Raw genomic sequence first — 18,031 nt, forward strand, 5'->3', positions numbered from 1 at the left:
CATTGATCAGGCATATTTATATTATATGGGATCGGCCACGCCTCCTTTTATTTGTTATACATATGTACAATTAGTGACAAAATTATAGTACACATTGCCAGAGTATACAAAGAAAGAAGAACAACAATAACAGAGGCGTTAATACAGTTAATGACTCGGCGTTGACTTTTTCATGTTCATGGCAAAGTTCATGTTAAGTTCAATTTGCCTTGGAGTTAGACGGAGAGTTTTATCTGTGAACAATTTGTAGATTGTAAAATGTGGCCAAAATGATTCAATTAAGTTTAGCTGCAAGTTCAGGCCAAAAATTTTCCAGTAAAAAGCAACTTTGAGGTCAGGAAATGTAAATATTTAAACAGTGCAATTCTATGTTCAACTTAAATATTTATTAGACAAATGAAATTAAAAAGGTCAGGAATTCCTATTTAAATTGTTGCCATCATCAATCTTCACAAGTTAACAGTAGCTTTTACCCTTATTTGCATAAGTAAACACATTTGTTTAAAGGGAATTAGTCAAAGTGTGTAACTTTCTTGAAAGTTAAATATTTAAGTATTTGATTACATCATGTCGTTAAGATTCGCAGATGTTTGAATTTCAGCATGATATCATTATTATACATTAGACTTTTTAAATTATAATGAAGAAATTTGTAAATAACTTTTAAGGCTTAAAGCTACAATTTGTATGGAACATGTTATACCCTACAACTGGGTAGTATGACTGGATGAATGCCTTCAGGAAAGATAAAAGATACAAGAATTTTTGGGGATTTTTATACATACTTCGCTCATCATATATTATATCAAATTGAATACCATATAGTTTCAAAGACATAAATTTATTAAAATATTTTAGATGTGTGCACTTACCTATTTAGAATAAGTTTAAGATTGCATTCAATTTGTTTTTTGGGCTAGTGAGGTTACTTTGATGATTCGCTTTTATCACTTTTTAAATTTCAGCCCCATCGATTCTCGATTTCCCGATTCTGTGATTTTTTTCAACGTCGAGTTTTATTGTAATTGTTTTGTTGTTTTGTGGCAGGTCCGCTCCCAAGCGCGTTCGTTTATCAACTAAGCGGCGACGTGAGCTTTAATAGTGCAAAAAAAAAATAAATAAAATAAAATCAGTGAAAAGAAAAACGACAAAAGAAAAATACACAAATATGAACAATAATAAATGAAAAATGAAAACATATTCGTGTATACATAATTAAGTGTATGCAAATAAATAAATAAATCAACTCGTACAAAGGCAGAGAAGTGTAGTCCCAAATAATCAAATGTTGTTGATATTGTATTTTTGTGGTAGGTTAGTATTTTGGAATCACAACAAATCTATAGTTTCAGGCAAATATTTGATATATTTGTAAACTAAAGATTTATTTATAGAATTGTTGATTTACTATTTACTAAAAATCATTTCTGATCAGCTTGTTATGAGTAATTGTAATTGAATTTCTTTTCAGTTCTTGTTACGAAAAGATTTCTCTTGGCTAGTTCCAAAACAACAAAAATCATTCATATTCAGTTTAAAAAAGTCATTTAAGTTCCTTTATTTGAGAATGACGAGGATTACCATTTTTAGATTTGAACACAATCGATACATGCCAATTGTCAAGGCAACTCTGTTTCAATTTAGTTGCCTAAAGAAAAATCTGATTTATCTGAAATCAAGTCAACTTTGCTTTTGACATCTGACAAATGTCAAAAATCATTACTGGCAAAAAACATTACTGGCAAGTGTTGACAGTTAATAAAAAGAAAATTTTCATAAATTGGTGAACTTTGTGAAATTCATTTGAAAACGAGTGGTAAAAAATTGAGTTAAAATGAATCCACATGAGAATTCTAAAATAATGTCTACCATTGAGGTTTGTATTGGGATATTTAAACTTAATATTTATGCAATTAATAAAAATATTTGATCTGATGGCAGCACTTGAAAAGACTGATGATTGCCGAGGGTCAGATGATGCCAGGTCAAGGCAAGATTCAGGTGCAGGAGAGGAACAACTTTGACTGTCAGTCGCAGTTGTTGGCAAGAAGCAACTTAATGGATTGGTACGCTTATCAATCTTTAGAGGCAAGAGCCCAATTCTTAGCACTTGATGATGACCCCTTCTCTGTCAGCAATCGATTGTGCTATCCGAAATTGCCACAGCCCTCGAATGTGGAAACCAAACCAATGTTCAGCAACTGGAAAAGCTATCAGGATTTTGATCAAGCCAATCAGGTGAATATTTAAACTATGCAACAACAAATAATAAACAATAACGTAAATCTCAATCTCTGGGGCAGCACGGGCAGGCGGACACGGAGGCTGAGATGTGGCAGCTCTTGGGCAAAAATATTTGCCAGTGGATAATGCAATCAAATGGTCAACCTTTGGTCTCCCAGCGAGCGCTGACCAAAATGTCTGGTGTGGAGATTGCCTGCGTCCTGTTGGCTGCTCATTTGCTCAAGCATCGCCAGGATCCCAAGGAGAACTGCATGTTGACCCATTACAATTGCAATGAGTTGCGCAGCTATGTGATGAAGAGCGATGAGTTGCAGGATGTGTTAAATCGTTGCAAGCAACGGGAATGCCTAACCTCATTCTACAATGTGATACCACATCGGGATGCGCCTATACCCAGTATGTTGCCATTGCCGCCATTACATTGGCTGCTGCCCAAGGAGTCGAAGCGTGAAGATGCGCGCTTTCGCCGACAGAAGCGCGAACAGGAGCAGAAACAGGAGCGGGAACGGGAGCGGGAGCGGGAGCAGCTGCTTCTTCTGCAAAAGAAGTTGCAAGTGCAAGCGGAAGCGGAAGCGGAAACAGCTGAAACCGAATCTCGACCACAACCGATGCCAAAGCCAAAGCTGAAGCCATGGCAATATCATCCTAAGCGATACTCAAGACAACAATCGCAATCGAATGGAAATGGTGGAAGGAAGCGCATTAATCCCAATCATGTGCTGACCGAGGTGTGGCATCCATCCACAGCCAGCAATAACTACAAACTGTACAATCATTAAAGATGCCACATGCCTCTTGCCACATGCCACTTGCCTCTGCCACTTGCAGTTGCTACAAGTGCGCAGTGTTTTTTTTTAGTTCACCATTTTAATTGATTATTATTATTATTTAATATCATGTCAAATGCAATAATCAATCGTATATCGATAACATCGATTCATTAGTATAACAATTGATTACGCCTGCTTCTTTTATTGTCAATAAACTAAGCTGCTTGAAGTAATTGTTTCACATATATCCCCATATATGCAGTTCCTCAAGTAATTGTTTTGAAAAATTGAAAAATTCATCAATTTTTTTATTTTGTTCTAAAAATGGCTAGCAATTCTTTGAATAAAAAAAGACAAATCAAAATCAAATAAAGCTGATAGCTATAATATGTAAATAGGGAATCAAACCGAAAATAAGTATCTGTTTCGGTACGTCCTGCAACAACTATTTTAGTAAAAGGTTCTATTTCGGTTTTGGTACAAAAAATCAATTTTTTTTATTTTTCAATACTAAGCCATATAATATACATACAGAAAATAAAATATAATTTTGTGAAAATGTACCGAAACCGTACCGGTACAAACGTTTTTGGTTTTGGTTCTTGAAAAGAATATATTTCACATACGGTTTCGGTTATGTACTGAAAATGAAACGGTTAGTGTTGGTTAACGGTTCCGGCACCGGTTCCAGTTTTATTGCCTGTATGTAAATATTTTATATGGCAAAACAATTACTTGAGTTGCTGTTAATATATGTATTGTAATTATATGCCCTCTATCATTGACAAAAATTGATTGCGATATCTATCGTTTAATCGATATAATATACTGTGCGAGAATACTTAGGGCCGGTTTTTCAATGTCTATTTAAGGGGTTTGATAACTATACAACAGATATTTTGGCTTAAAATGTATAGAAATCGATGTCAAATTTGAATTTATCTATTTTATAAAATTTAAGGAGACATTGAAAATCCGGGCCTTAGACTTTTCAAAGTACCCAAGTTTGAGGAGATTATTGATAAACAATTTTGTTATTGTCCTTACGAATTCTCAAGGGGGTGTGCCTAATACATTGTATGCCCTTGCTATACGCTAACAGAGGGTATCAATAGTTCAACGAGAATGTTGTGCATTGAAAGTAGCATTGATAATAAAACTTTAAATATACGCTTCATTGGAAGAGCCATAAAATAGCCAGTAGAAAACCAATATAATAAAGCATTTTAAAGGGCATACCAAAACTGGATCAAATAATGTATACATCTACAACATCCACATAAGAAGTACGTATTTTCGTCAAGAGTATTACATCTTTGTCCTATTGCAAATATTTGTAGTTTGTGGTTTCTCATTCAAATAATGCTCAAAATTTAGTTCAAGTTTAATGCACATTTTGCGCAGCAATTAAATTTTTATTGATTCTAATATAATCATATTGCACGTCTATATATATTGTTGTTCTATCTATCTGCAATCTGGCGGCATGCCGATACTTCAACTACTTATATTTTATACATTATATAGTGTAAATTGCCATAGACAAAATAAATAATGCGATGCTACTTGAGTTTTGACACAATTCGAAATCGTTTGGAACTTGCTAGAAGACGTATGTAGTTAGTCACTGGCATTCTGTTAAGTAAATAGAGGCATACTTCTAACTGTTCAACTGTCTAACGATTATCTATCGTGGCATATGTATACTGAACATACTCGTATTCGAAACACTTCCACTTGGACTCGTATTGTTCAATTGATCAGTTGAATTGTTGTCAATGTTTGCACTGTTCTGGATTGGCATTTATGCCAAGACAACTCAACTCTCAAGTGCCTGAAGGCTGATCTATGTATATATTAGGTATACGTGTACGCCTAAGTCACTAGTATATCGGGTAAGTTTATATATATACATATGTACCTACTTACATACATCTATCAATATGTACATATGTCCAATGCTTGCTTTGACAAACTTAAATGACCTGAGATCCTTATCATTGTTCTTTTGTTCTAGACTTTGAGCTGCGATTTGTTTTTATTTGTTTGTGCATTTATTTAGCTTTAAAATAAAATATTCTTTATGAAGAATCAAGAATTATAACATATCTAGATCTAAGCTTATCGATTATATTAGCAATTAAACAATAAGTAGAATAACCACTCTTTATAATAATCAATTCAACCCGCGGATATGTCACTTTTTATCATATTAATGGTTAGTTAATGTTCGAATCAATCATTAGATCAGTTAGGACATAATCTAGCTTTAACAAAAACTAAATCTATCATTTTATATAAAAACCCAATGATGATCAACCACATAGTGGACTGATTCCTAAATTTTTAAGCCTATAACTAGAATCAATAAGAATTTATCAAATTTTTATTTGAACTACTTAATCATTTATTCCATTTTGTGCTGTAATAAATCGTATAGTCAATATATATTTTATATAAGGCTATTTCACACTCTACTAAAGAGAATTTTTCTTGGTTTGGATTTGATTTGTTGATGCTCGATGCTTGAAGATTTTAGAGCGGATTAATTTATAGCATATAAACAGTGTAACCGATCCTCGCGCTTAAAATATTTTTTATAAAGTTAATGATACTTACAAAAAATAATATGTATTGTTGTTATTATTAAGAACATGATTTGTAATACTACATATTTAAAAATAATAAAACTAACACCACTGTGCGTCGCGCTTCTTTGATGCCGCCTCACCTGAATGAGCGTTGCATATTTGAGCTAGTGATGTAGTAAAACATCGACGAATCGAAAAAATTTTTTGTGATGTTTTACGATGTTTTTGCTGGTACGGATGCTCATCGATGCATCGAAGTTTGCCAAAAACATCGGTCGTTTAATTCCATAATTATTCAAAATTTTCGATGTTATGAAAACCAAGCTGTTATTATTTTATTAAATTTGAATAATAGATAGGATATAAGCCATATTAACATTTAGTGATTATTAAGTTTTTCATTTAAATTAAATTACTTAAAAAAACAACCGAAATCTTTTGAAAACTTCGGACACCATCGATGCGTCGAAGTATCTGACCGATGTTTTTTTTTACACCATCGAATTTTCATTTTCAACATCGAAGTTTCGAACCAAATTTACGACACTAATTTGAGCTATCGGCATGCCAGGAACATTGCGAACGATCAGTTCCCAACTCAATTCGCAATCAAGACTATTGTCAAGGCCAGTCGGGCTTTTAGTTTAATGCGCCGTACGTCATTGGTGTTTTATAAATAGGTATACGTAGTCAAGATGAGGTCTTATCGCTAATTTCTCTGTTCCCATGATGAACAGATTTCATAGTAGTAGTAGTTTAGAATTTAAAGTCCAAATAAAAATAGAAACTAGACGGCAGCCAGACTGAACACTGATAGTGTCCCATCTGATCCGATCTGAATGCGGATCACAGATCGTTGACTTAACATGGCGCCAACAAGTGTCATCTTTGTCTAACACACTCTCACTGTCTCTACGGACGTATAGTTGGCTTTGTTAGAACACGTAGCTGGGTTTGAGAAGTGCAGAGCATGGTGTTCTCGAATAAGAGCCCGCTCGTGTGGAGTATACTCGTATATATGTATATATATTTAACATATCTGATCAACATTGCGGCACGAACTCGTTTCCCATTGCACTTTGGTTGCAGATGACGTAACTTCCAATTGTTTATTTATTTCGACTAAAGAAAATCATTTCATTGAGTAATTTAAACAAAAGTCATATCAGCAACAGTGGGAACAATCGAAACAAATCAAAACAAATTATTTGCTGTAATTGCAAGCATCGATTGTTGTTGTCCTTCTTCTACTCGTGGTTGTCACATGATAAGATAGATTAACATTTCAAGGTCATCAAGTTAATGCCACCACCATCTCATAGCGCTGGGAGAGCTTTAGGTTATCTACGAGTACAGCAGGGTCTTAAATGAGTACCATAAAATATATACATCAATTTTTGGTAGGTATAGAACATGCGAATATGTAATCGAGACTTCATAGACTTCGGTAGAACAGCTGAACCAGAGTTTCATTGGATTCCTAAACTGAAAACGAACTACATTCCGAATCGGATGTGTGCAATTTCCTAGAGTGCTTTTAACGTTTACAGGATAACCTTTTCACAGTAATTATTTGCTTTATATATTCAACTATTTTATAAAAACATATTTTTAGTGGTATTAAATTTGTATACTATTTGAATATTTGTTTCTAATATTTGAATCATACAGTCTTAACTAACATATCTCGTAATTCGCAATTCTTCAATACTCGGTTATTTTGATGTAATTCAAAACTAATTAAATGATAACTTTTGCAGACATGCCTCCTGATAAGATTGAAAGTGCAATTTGGCTGGTAACTATGCCGTTCGGAACTGCTTTCAATCGGCAAGTTTGGGTTCAAGGTAGTCTGTGAAGTTGCCAAGGGAATCAACGTAACTGCTGATAAATTTACAAAGTTGCCCCTTTGTTAATCTGAAACTTAAATTACCCTTATCTTAACCAAAAAGTATAGTTTTGTCTGTGTCTCTTTAACTTTGACTATATCTAAAGAAATATTTATATAGATGTAGATAATAATGCATCAATATCAATATCTGAATCTACACCTACATCTATATCTATCAGTATATCGATCTATAGTGTTAGCTTTATGTATCTATCTACCCATATATTATCATCTTTAGATCAATGTGCAAGTGCCTTCACCATGCTGAGTTCCGGCTATTTGTCTTAATTTTCATTCGAGATAATTTTAGGGTATAGCAACGAAATCAAAAAATGACAAAAAATAATCAGCATCGACTGTTGCGATCGTCTGTCTATATAGTATGTGTGTGTGAGTGTGTTCTTGTGGAGGTACAAATGTCTGAAATGTTTATTTTTTGATTGGATCTATGGCATGCCATGGCACACGAATACGTATTCAGCTTGGATCGTACTATATAGCGAGGTGTACAAGTAGTCGTTTTACCTGCTGCCTAGGGGCGTTACTTATGGGTCTCTGTCTAGTCTTAAGTGCGTTGCGACCACTCGACGTTTTATTAGACAAAGTAATAAGCAAATATTATGTTTATAACGCAGTTCAGTTCTGTCGAGTGCATACTTACTTCTTCTATATATGAGGACTATATATATATATACATGAATGTAAGTACATATAGCATATAGGTGTAGAGCGATATCATGTGTATTAGACTAAGCCCGCGGATGCCGATGTCGACACGAATGTCGACCTAACTGTGATAAGAGTATTGAAAAAAAGTCGATAATCTGAATATATTTAGAGGAGTTGCCTGTCGTGGTCACAGTTTCCCAAGCGACGCAGTTGAAGACAGTCCTTTGAGCGGATATACATATAGACAGGTTTATACATCTACAGACAGGATAAGCATGAAGCTGGAGACTGAGAAACGTATCAACCAACCGCCAAAGTATCTCAACGAGGACTTCTTCAAGGCCGCCCTCGAGGATGGCCTCCGTGACATGCGCGTCGACATTAAGAAGATAATATTCGCCGATTCGAGCGGAGGCGGTGGCGAGAATTATTGCAGTAAGATCTATCGGGCCAGGGCTCTATATAGAAGCAGCAAACGTCAGCTGGATGAGGAACTGGGGTTGATTGTAAAAAGCATTGCAATCACTCCGGCAACACAATTCCTCGAGGAACTGGCCGTCTATCTGCGCGAGAAGATCTTCTATTTTGATGTGCTGGGCAAACTGGAGGTGCTCATTGGAGATGGATCGAAATTCGGTGCGAAATGCTTCTACACAACACGTGAGCCCATTCAGACAATTGTCTTTGATGACCTGACACAGTATGGCTATAAGCTAGCCAGTCGACAGAATGGCTTAAACGAGGAGCATTGCGTTGTCATACTTCAGAAATTGGGAAAATTCCATGCCAGCTCCATGCTGTTGGCCGAAAAGGTAAGTGGAAGTAACATGACATGAATAGATAATGACTGACAGTAGAAACACATACGTGTATATGTAGATGAAATTTAAATATAATTCCATTTGAATTTTAGAAAAATATTTTTGCCATTTTCAATTAAATTTTTTTTGATGATATTTTCCAATTTCCAACTACAACTACCATTCGATTCATTCGAATTCAGTACATTCAGATAATGACTGATTATTTAATTTATAACTATTAATATTTTTTATTATTATTCTTTTAAGCTTTATTAAATTAATTTTTTTTAATATTTTTTTAAATTTTCTTAACTTCCTTTCGATTTTTATGTTTTTTTAGTCCAATACATATTAATTATTAATTTTGAACTATTAACATTTTTAATTATTAGGTTTTTAAAATTTTTCAACTCCATTTCCTTAAAATTTTTTTTTTTAATTTGTAACTTCATCTTCGATTCGATATTTACGCAAAAAAATCTACGTTTTTAATTCACTACTTATTGAATTATTTATTTCTAGCTATTCATATTTTTAACTATTAATATTTTACAATTTTTCCAATTCACTTTTTTTTTAAGATTTTTTCTATTTTCGAACTTCCAACTTCAACTTCCATTTAATTTTTACACGAACTGTCTATGTATTTACTTCAGTACATATTTTATTATTGATTTTTAACTTTTAATATATTTAATTATTAATACTTTAAAACATTTCAAATCCACATTTTTTTAAGAGATTTTCTAACTTGCAACTTCATCTCCAATTTGAATTTTACGCGAACTAGCTATTTATTTAATTCAGTATTTAATTTTTCATTTTGTATTATTAATACTTTAAAATTTTTCAAATCCGTATTTTTAAGAGATTTTCTAAATTCAAACTTCAACATTCGATTTTTACGCGAAGTATCTATGTATTTAATTCAGTTTATATTTAATCTTTAATTTTTTATTTATTAATATTTGAAATTAGTAATATTTTAAAATTTTTCCAAGCATTTTATTTAAGAGATTTTCTTTAACTTCAACGTGCATTCAATTTTCACGCTAAGTATCTATATATATAATTTAGTAAATCTTAGATTATTAATTTAATTAATGATTAATACTTTTTTAATCAACAGGAGCCCAGCGTGCGGGAACATTTCACAACGGGCATGCTGGATGAGAACTATATACGCACCAATGAGAGATTCATTAGTTTTATGACACTTCAGCTGAATACGTTGACCAATGTTGTGGCCAAGTGGCCCGGCTATGAGCAGTTGACGGCCAAATTGCATCGACATTGCGATAACATCAAGGAGAATCTGGTTATGACAGGTCTTCCTATTCCCGGAGAAATAACTGTGCTAAATCACGGTGATCTCTGGGTCAACAATTTCATGTACAAATATCACGATGAGTTCCCCACCAAACCCATCGATGCCATCTTTGTGAGTAGCTACCAAAAATAATTTCCCAACTTTATTCCAATTCAATGCAATTCAATGCAATTCCTTTCTCCTCTTCTTAGGTGGATTTTCAGAATAGCTTCTTTGGCAGTCCCGGCTGCGATATCAATTTCTTTCTCAACAGCAGCGTCCAACTGGACGTGCTCATCCACAAGCGTGAGTTCCTCATCCAAACCTATTACGATTCATTGCGCGAGAGCCTAGAGCGTATGCACTCGGAATTTGTGCCCAGCTATGAAGATATACAGCACGAGATTCGATCCCGTGAACTCTATGGATTCTTTTCATCGTATGCTTTTCTGCCCATGGTAACCATGAAGAAGGAGGACTCTTATGACCTCAGCCTGGAGGCTCTGACTGATTCAGATTTCGCCAAAAAGAAGGTTCAACTGATGTTCTCCTCAAATCCTCGCACCACTGATACCCTGCGTTATGCCCTCCGACGATTCGATGAGTTGGGCATTTTCGATTGATTCGAATTCAAATTCGCATGCGAATGCTTAATTTATATTTCCATTTTGGTTATCTATTTACAAACATATTTTTTTGTCGTACTGCTAAGTTTTATGTTCGTTTCCTTTTAATGTTTCTATTAATTTAGTTGTTTTTTTTTTTTGTGTATTTAATTTAAGCGCATGTTGATTTTTTATTAAAATATACTTAAAAAATGCTTATTTCTATGCCAAAATCCGCGTCTAATTTGTTCCATTTTCTAGAACTCCCACGTGGACATCCACTTGAGCTTATGCATGGTCGAATTGGGCTCGTTTGCCAGTGGTCCACTCATACCATAGGACAGCGGGGAGAACAGCACAAAGCTGTAGGCAACCACCGAAAGAAGAGCACCGAGAAGCACATGCTGCAGCCACTTTGGCAGCGATCGGATTATATAATTGAACATAATGCCTGAAAGTAGAAGCACACATAGAAGAAATTTCAATATAATTCAGTATTAAGCTGAAAACATCAATCATAGTAATCATTATACAAATTACAATATAATGATTATAATTATTTTTTTTACTTATTGGCTAATTTTATAATTTAATTTGTTTGTTTTTGAGAAAAAAGTAAAGCTCATAAAATAAGTTTGACTTATATTAGTTTTACATATTCTAAAAAAATAATGTTTTTTTAGTTTATATTGGTTGACTATTGTAAGTCAATGTAATGATAAATTATGAGTTACATGTATTTTACAACTCAAACAATAATTATTATTTTATAGGCAAAAAAATAGAACTCATAAAATTATAATTATTCTTTGGGTTCTATTTTTTCTTGAAATCTAATGAATTTTTTTGCTCAAAAATCAAAATACCGTTTAATATTAACATTTTATTAGCTCAAACATTTATTTATCAGGTTTTTCTTGGCTCACTAATTGAGAATATATATAAATTTCGAACATGAAAAGTCAAGTTATAAAGTTGTAAAGTATAACTCAAAAATAACAAGTTGTCAAAACAACTACTTTTGATCTCAAATTAGAACCCCATGTTCTCGATACATGAATTCCGATACATTTAATAATGATGAAAGATTTTTTTGTTAATTTTTGAACAACATTAATTATGAATTAAAATATTATTATTTATTTTAAAAATTTTCTTAGCAATGACATTTTATTTTTTTTCAGCTGAAACAATAATAAACGAAGAGTGCACAACGTAAAACGTTTTCTATCTCTCTCTAGCTCTTTTAAATTTATTAAATAAATTATAGATTCACCTTGGACCCAAAGGTAATAACATTTTATAATCAAGCGGTCAAGAACTACCAAAAAACGAGAATCTTTTCAGAGTGTATGGATAGAAAAACTTACCTGTTAACATAGAGTTGAATATCAGTGCAGGAAAGTAATGATGGAAGTAGAGCACACGACCCATTGCCCAGAAGGGTAAATAATGCAAAAGCCAGCCGATGAACAACCAGGCAGCTGCTTGCAGAGACATTGTCGGATAGGATTCACTTGGAATGGAGGAGGCTTTATCAGATCGGTTAGCTTCCGAGCAACAGCTGCAGGTCTCTGTGGTGCCCGATGGGAGCTGCTCGGAACGTCTAATGGTTTGATTGAGAGCCGCTTGACCTGCACGTCGCTGCTGCACAATCGCATTGCAGAGAAAGACGCTGACGAAGAGGAGGAGAAAGATGAGATTGCTCCACCAGATGATGGGATTGCCAAGCAAATAAATGCGATAGCTGCTGCCCGAGAAGAATTGACCCTAGAGGAGCAGGATGAGGATAAAGGAAAGGTTGACTAATAATATAAATCATTATTTTCCAACAATTCTCACCCGATAGTTAATGGGCCACTGCCAGGGTTGACTGGTTATTTCGCCTTCCTTGGGCTTGAGTCCTGCATTGCCTTGCAACATGACCGCATGGGACTCCAAGAAGCGCGCAAAGAATCCTGGAGCATAGATGCTAAAATTGACACTGGGTACTGCAATAGAAAGTGAGATTTCATTTAAGGCTGTCGTTAGGCCTTAACATGAAGCTTACGTAGTTTGTGCTGATTATCCTCGACATTCCATTGGGCATTCTTATCACGTATGTTCAGATTACAGGAAACCTCCTGCTGCTCGAATCCCCATTTGGGCAGCTGTTTTCCACTCGATGTAAGTGCACAGTTCTGCAGATAATGCACGAACATCAAGCGTGACGTCACCGTGTGAATGGTATCATTTGTCCTGCCCCCAACAATAAGAACACGCCACACATCATTGGCATCGCCCACGCCCAACTGCAAAAGTTGTTAAGTTGATTAGTTGCATAAAAAGCAGGGACAAGTTTTTGTTTACTTAAAGGAAAATGATCTAGATTCTAGAACAATGGTGCCCAAAAGCACACCACAAAATATTTTTTGGAAAATGTACATTCTGAACACCACTAATCTATAAAGAGCTTAGATATATTTCCGCTTAAATGTTGAGTGTGCTCGACAGAAAGATACTCGGTAGTCGAAAAACAAAATATTTGTTGTTGTGTCTTCTATTTTCTCTAATCTGATCTCAAATTTATCTAATTTGAGCCTTCAAAATTCAGTACTATTACCTAATACCGAGCACAAAAATAAAGAAATATTTATGTAGAATGTAGAATTCAGATCTATAAATTACAGCTGGCTAATTTAATGTTTCTTTATTTGACCTGGACTCATAACACTTTTGAAAATTAACCATTTTTAAATACATTAAGCGAAAATAAAGACTGCAAACGATTAGGTGGATATAGAAAACAGCGCTCCTGCAACTATAGTTTATAAGATCTACACGTTTATTCAATACAATTGAACAAAAAATATATAAATATATATGTAAGCAATCTAAATGTCTTACCTCGCCATAGCCCGTGACCTGGAGATGCTTCTTCGTCATCGGAGCCGGTTCGCTGTGTGAGTGCAAATTCCGCTTGGTCACCAGATGTTCCAGACGCATGAGATCACCGTGTCGGAGTAGCTGAAGTTGGCCCTCTGGTAGCTGCTGCTTGTTGTAGGGCTTGATAACCCAGATATTGTTATCATCCTTGTGCGTATAGGTCGTAATCTAAAAGATGAAAAATATTAGAAACTCCACTATAATGGAAAGTTAAGAATCAAGATGCTTAAAATTATTTTGTCTTGTTATAAAAATTAAATATATAAGAATAATATTCTTGATGCCGAGCATATTTTTGAACAGTGTATGCTCACCTGCTGTTGTCGGGCGCCGCTGTCTTTGGGATAGAGATGGGAATGCGAGTGGAGATATCCACCGCCAGTTTTATGATTCTTGATTGTGACCAATGCGCCATATGCCACATCCCGTGGCATGCTGGCATTGTACAACGAGTTGCCAATGAGACGCGACTGAAAAGCGGAGCTGTAAAAACCATCGCCATTGCCACTGCGATTGAGGACTTTCAGATGGATGTAGAAGAAGAGCGTGTAGAGAATGATGGGCCAGACAATAAGCGTGAGGGCCCGACAGGCAATCTGTTTGATTGTCTCCACAATGGGCTTCCCAAGGTCGCCTAATATGAGCCACAATTCGCTGGCCGTGTGCAGACCCACCAGCAGCACCACAAACAGACCTACAAACTTAACGCTGATCGTGCAGGAGAGCATTGTGCCGGTGAGTAGCAACCAGAGCCACCAGCGTGTTGTATATGAACCACCCGCCGCGGTGGTTTTCGATATCTTCACCATTCCCCACACCGAACCCATCATGAAGAACAAGAGAATCGGATCCAAGAGTATATACTGATTGAGCGTCAAAAGGCCCACATCTGAGGAGCATGCAACACATGAGGAGTATCAGTATAAAAAGCGAGGAGACTCCTAACTTACCAAAGATTAGATATGCCGCCGACAGCAAGGCCGCCTCATGGGATCTTGTCAGATCGTAGACCGTATCAAAACCCATAGGCATGATCAGTGCACCCAGCGTAGTGCAGAACTACAGAAATAGAAAGAGAAAGAGAGAGGTGGTAAAAGAGTGTTCTTAAGACAAGTTTTGATAGGACTTACATAGCGCATGCCTTGATAACGCGTCTCATTGTATTTGTCACCTGGTTTCTCGAAGGGAAAGGTGCCATTGTAACCCGTCAAATAGCCAGATAAGCCAATCAACATCTATTGTGACGAAAGAGAGAGATAGAAAGACAGAGACAGATGTACCTTTATTAAATTCAAGTTAATAAATTTAATGCAACAATTTAAACTCTACTTAATAATATTTAATCCTAATTTAATTTTCTAATTAACTAATTTTTTTGAGAGAATGAAATAAAATAAACTCAAACTAATCCGGGAAACAATCTCAAGAGCTTAAACACTACAACTATGCCTAAAACTTACTAAAATCTTTACTAATGTATTTAACCAAATACATAATTTACAGATACATTGAGGCAAGTCGAATACCTCCAGTTGTCATTTGATAATTTTATTTCAAACTGTAACTATTAATAAAATAAAATAAATCTTATTTTAAATTATAATTTATAATTATCTCTCAGTTGTAAGTTTTATACCCTTGCGTCTGTTCACCTGATTTGACGCGGGTCAGGTAGAGTATGATATTTGGCAATGTATATGCTAATTGATTTCAAAAAATAAATAAACACGGCTTACCTTGCCAAGTGGTGGATGCACATCGAAGAAGAAGGTGCGATTGATGTACCAGCTGCCCATTTTGCCGAAGTGTGTCTCATCCCAGCTACAAATGTAAATTGATGACTATCAAAGACTTTCGAGAGACTTTTTCAAGCACTTACCAAATGTGATCTGGTTCAGTTACCTTATAGAAACGTGTACCAAATGTAATGAGAAATACAAGGGCTAACAAAGCCCACCACCGCCTAGAAATAATAAAGTAAAACAAAAAACAGTTGCATCAAGTTTGTTGCTTGCAGTCTTTTGTTTTCGCGCATGCTCACCAATTGTCATTATTCACTTGTTCAGGCTTGATTTTGGCCAATTCTTTTGTTTTGCGCGTACACTTGGGCGCTTTTACCACACTTGCGACCATATTTAAGCACAAAAACAAAATTATATAAATGAAATCTTATTTTAGCTTAAAGTCTTTTACATTTTAACTGTTGCACACGTCAACAAAGATAGGCCAGTTAGTTAGCAAGCAGCCAGAATGCTTTCTCTTGTGGCATTCTTTCATTCTCCCATAATCACAACAACAGGCCATTGAAATGAATAAAACCGGTCTTGAGTCTCTTGGCCAACTTAAAACAGCTGCTTAAGCATCGCAAGCTTACGACTGTCGTGCTATCGATAACACACGTATCGATTGTCCGAGTAAGACAAGATTAAGCTATCACTATCGAACAATTTGTAAGTTACACGAGACTAAATAAAATTACGTTTCAAACTAAGCCGAGTTTTTGAATCGTAACTAAAATAGTGATTCATTCTTTTTTCCGAATAAATATATCGAAACTAAAGATAGCATACTTGTGGGCTGAATACGCAACACATTTTTAGTAGCTTAAATGTGAAAGTTTGTAAAAGTGTTGCATACTTGTGGGCTTTGCGTATAATTTTTTGTAACACCTCGCATTTGTGGAAGCCGTCAAAAACGTAGTTTAATTGTGGAACTCATTTTACTAGCTGAACTGTGAATTATAAAATGCATTGTATACTTGTGGCCTGAGTAGTAAATTAGTTTCAGTGCAGTGCACAGCAGCGTTGTGGATTGCATGTTGAATTTATTTGGCTATGCATGCAATGCTGGCTCTTCAAAAAAGTGTTGCATACTTTTAAGCGGTGCAGGCATATTCACTGTTCAATGCACTGTGGGGTAATAAAAGTATTACATACATTCGGGATGCGCGTATGATTTATTTAGCCCACGGATAATTTATAAGCTTTAATGAAATTGAAATTGAAATTATAACTAGACTTTTTTTAGTTGTTGGCAAGAGTCGAAATAATAGAAACAAAAATAAAATAAAACAAATTCATTTAAAAATCGCGGATAATGTGTGCCCAGCTTAACTTACATAATCTTATGCATACTGTCAAGTTGGGTGTCGAATTAACTTTAAGTACATTAACAGATTTTAGAACAAGCATTTTATAGCCTTGTCGGGAGCCTTACCATAAGATTAGTCACGAATTGTGTATTTCTATCGCTTGTTAAAAGTTTCATGACCCTTCCTGACCAACAATTCTACCTAGCACATTAAAAACAAGGCTCAGGCAGTATGTGTAACTGGTTGTTGAACAAAACTCATTTCCATGCATTCGTATTACTAGGCTTAAAACTGTTATAAGCGGCTTTGGTAAGCAGAAAGAGTTATTTGTTAACTAGGACGCATCGGGCAGTCATTTGTCTCAAATGTTCGATCGCCCCCGCTAGCCAAATGGTGTGTATTTATTGTAAAAAAAAAAGAATAAATAAATTGACTCTGAGCATAGATACGTACGTTGTTGGCCAAGTTTTATGCACATTTAACACTTGTAAATGGCCAACAATCATTTTGGCCACAGCAACGGGCAACTGCATACAAATGTGTGCATGTATGTATGAATGTATCTCGCCCCCTTTTGCCATTGTCTATTTGCAGTGTGTTTGGCTTTTGGGCACGTTCTGTTGTTGTTTAGCCAAGCAGCAAGTAAAAACAACAACCAGACAGAATGATGATGACGATAAAGCTTCAATGTTTGGCTTGGCTTTGAGTTTACTGGGTTTCAGTTTCGGTTTTCTGTAGTCTTCAGAGTCTCTCTCTTTCTTCAGACTCTTTCTCTGGTCTCTGGTGGTATCTGGTCGGCGTCTGGGTTCTTTTTTGCCAAAGGGGCTCGGGCCACAGCCCCGGGGCTCAGTTCAGTTTTATTTGAGGCAGCGGCTTTAATCGCTTTGATCTTGGCGCACAAGAGTTAATTGCACGCTTGCTGCACAGTGGCGGCTCTTGTTGTTGTTGTTGTTGCTGCCTGCACCGGCAGCGTGGCAATTTGTAAGATAGAAACGTTGCAAAGGCACGCCGTGTGGCAGCTTCAATCAAATTAATTGCGCACTGTTGTTGCAGTTGCAGTTGGTGTTGTTGTTGTTGCTGCTTCTGCTGCCGGTGTTGTGTTGTGTGCTTGGTGTGTGTGACACTCACAGGGT

The 18,031-nt window shown here is 35.5% G+C and overlaps 3 protein-coding genes across 3 annotated transcripts; 2 read left to right on the forward strand and 1 right to left on the reverse strand.

The window, feature by feature from the left end:
* The first annotated feature begins 1,801 nt into the window (after positions 1-1,801).
* LOC117791429 lies at positions 1,802-3,115 on the forward strand. Its single transcript, XM_034631178.1, has 3 exons — positions 1,802-1,876; positions 1,942-2,238; positions 2,304-3,115. The coding sequence occupies exons 1-3, from the start codon at positions 1,835-1,837 to the stop codon at positions 3,021-3,023; spliced, it is 1,059 nt and encodes a 352-aa protein (XP_034487069.1). The 5' UTR covers positions 1,802-1,834; the 3' UTR covers positions 3,024-3,115.
* A 5,199-nt stretch (positions 3,116-8,314) lies between these two features.
* Positions 8,315-10,934, forward strand: LOC117793365. The gene is made up of 3 exons (XM_034633674.1): positions 8,315-8,977; positions 10,098-10,409; positions 10,490-10,934. The coding sequence occupies exons 1-3, from the start codon at positions 8,441-8,443 to the stop codon at positions 10,898-10,900; spliced, it is 1,260 nt and encodes a 419-aa protein (XP_034489565.1). The 5' UTR covers positions 8,315-8,440; the 3' UTR covers positions 10,901-10,934.
* Positions 10,935-11,103: 169 nt separating this feature from the next.
* LOC117793364 (protein O-mannosyl-transferase 2) lies at positions 11,104-16,046 on the reverse strand. The gene is made up of 11 exons (XM_034633673.1): positions 15,849-16,046; positions 15,687-15,770; positions 15,544-15,628; positions 14,938-15,042; positions 14,758-14,866; positions 14,122-14,696; positions 13,769-13,975; positions 12,933-13,173; positions 12,725-12,873; positions 12,253-12,652; positions 11,104-11,333 (listed from the first exon to the last, which is right to left on the reverse strand). The coding sequence occupies exons 1-11, from the start codon at positions 15,938-15,940 to the stop codon at positions 11,140-11,142; spliced, it is 2,241 nt and encodes a 746-aa protein (XP_034489564.1). The 5' UTR covers positions 15,941-16,046; the 3' UTR covers positions 11,104-11,139.
* Positions 16,047-18,031: the final 1,985 nt, after the last annotated feature.

This window comes from Drosophila innubila, chromosome X (genome assembly GCF_004354385.1).
Source record: "Drosophila innubila isolate TH190305 chromosome X, UK_Dinn_1.0, whole genome shotgun sequence".
Classification (NCBI taxonomy): Eukaryota; Metazoa; Arthropoda; class Insecta; order Diptera; family Drosophilidae; genus Drosophila; species Drosophila innubila.

What these genes read in the sequence shown, in the direction of transcription:
- LOC117791429 (XM_034631178.1), top strand. Translation starts at nt 1,835, where the DNA reads ATGAATCCACATGAGAATTCTAAAATAATGTCTACCATTGAG. An exon ending in AAATAATGTCTACCATTGAG is followed by an intron (nt 1,877 to 1,941) that starts GTTTGTATTGGG and finishes ATCTGATGGCAG; the next exon opens with CACTTGAAAAGACTGATGAT. An exon ending in ATTTTGATCAAGCCAATCAG is followed by an intron (nt 2,239 to 2,303) that starts GTGAATATTTAA and finishes TCTCTGGGGCAG; the next exon opens with CACGGGCAGGCGGACACGGA.
- LOC117793365 (XM_034633674.1), top strand. Translation starts at nt 8,441, where the DNA reads ATGAAGCTGGAGACTGAGAAACGTATCAACCAACCGCCAAAGTATCTC. An exon ending in CCATGCTGTTGGCCGAAAAG is followed by an intron (nt 8,978 to 10,097) that starts GTAAGTGGAAGT and finishes TTTAATCAACAG; the next exon opens with GAGCCCAGCGTGCGGGAACA. An exon ending in AACCCATCGATGCCATCTTT is followed by an intron (nt 10,410 to 10,489) that starts GTGAGTAGCTAC and finishes TCCTCTTCTTAG; the next exon opens with GTGGATTTTCAGAATAGCTT.
- LOC117793364 (XM_034633673.1), bottom strand. Translation starts at nt 15,940, where the DNA reads ATGGTCGCAAGTGTGGTAAAAGCGCCCAAGTGTACGCGCAAAACAAAA. An exon ending in GTTATCAAGGCATGCGCTAT is followed by an intron (nt 14,867 to 14,937) that starts GTAAGTCCTATC and finishes CTATTTCTGTAG; the next exon opens with TTCTGCACTACGCTGGGTGC. An exon ending in GGCGGCATATCTAATCTTTG is followed by an intron (nt 14,697 to 14,757) that starts GTAAGTTAGGAG and finishes CATGCTCCTCAG; the next exon opens with ATGTGGGCCTTTTGACGCTC.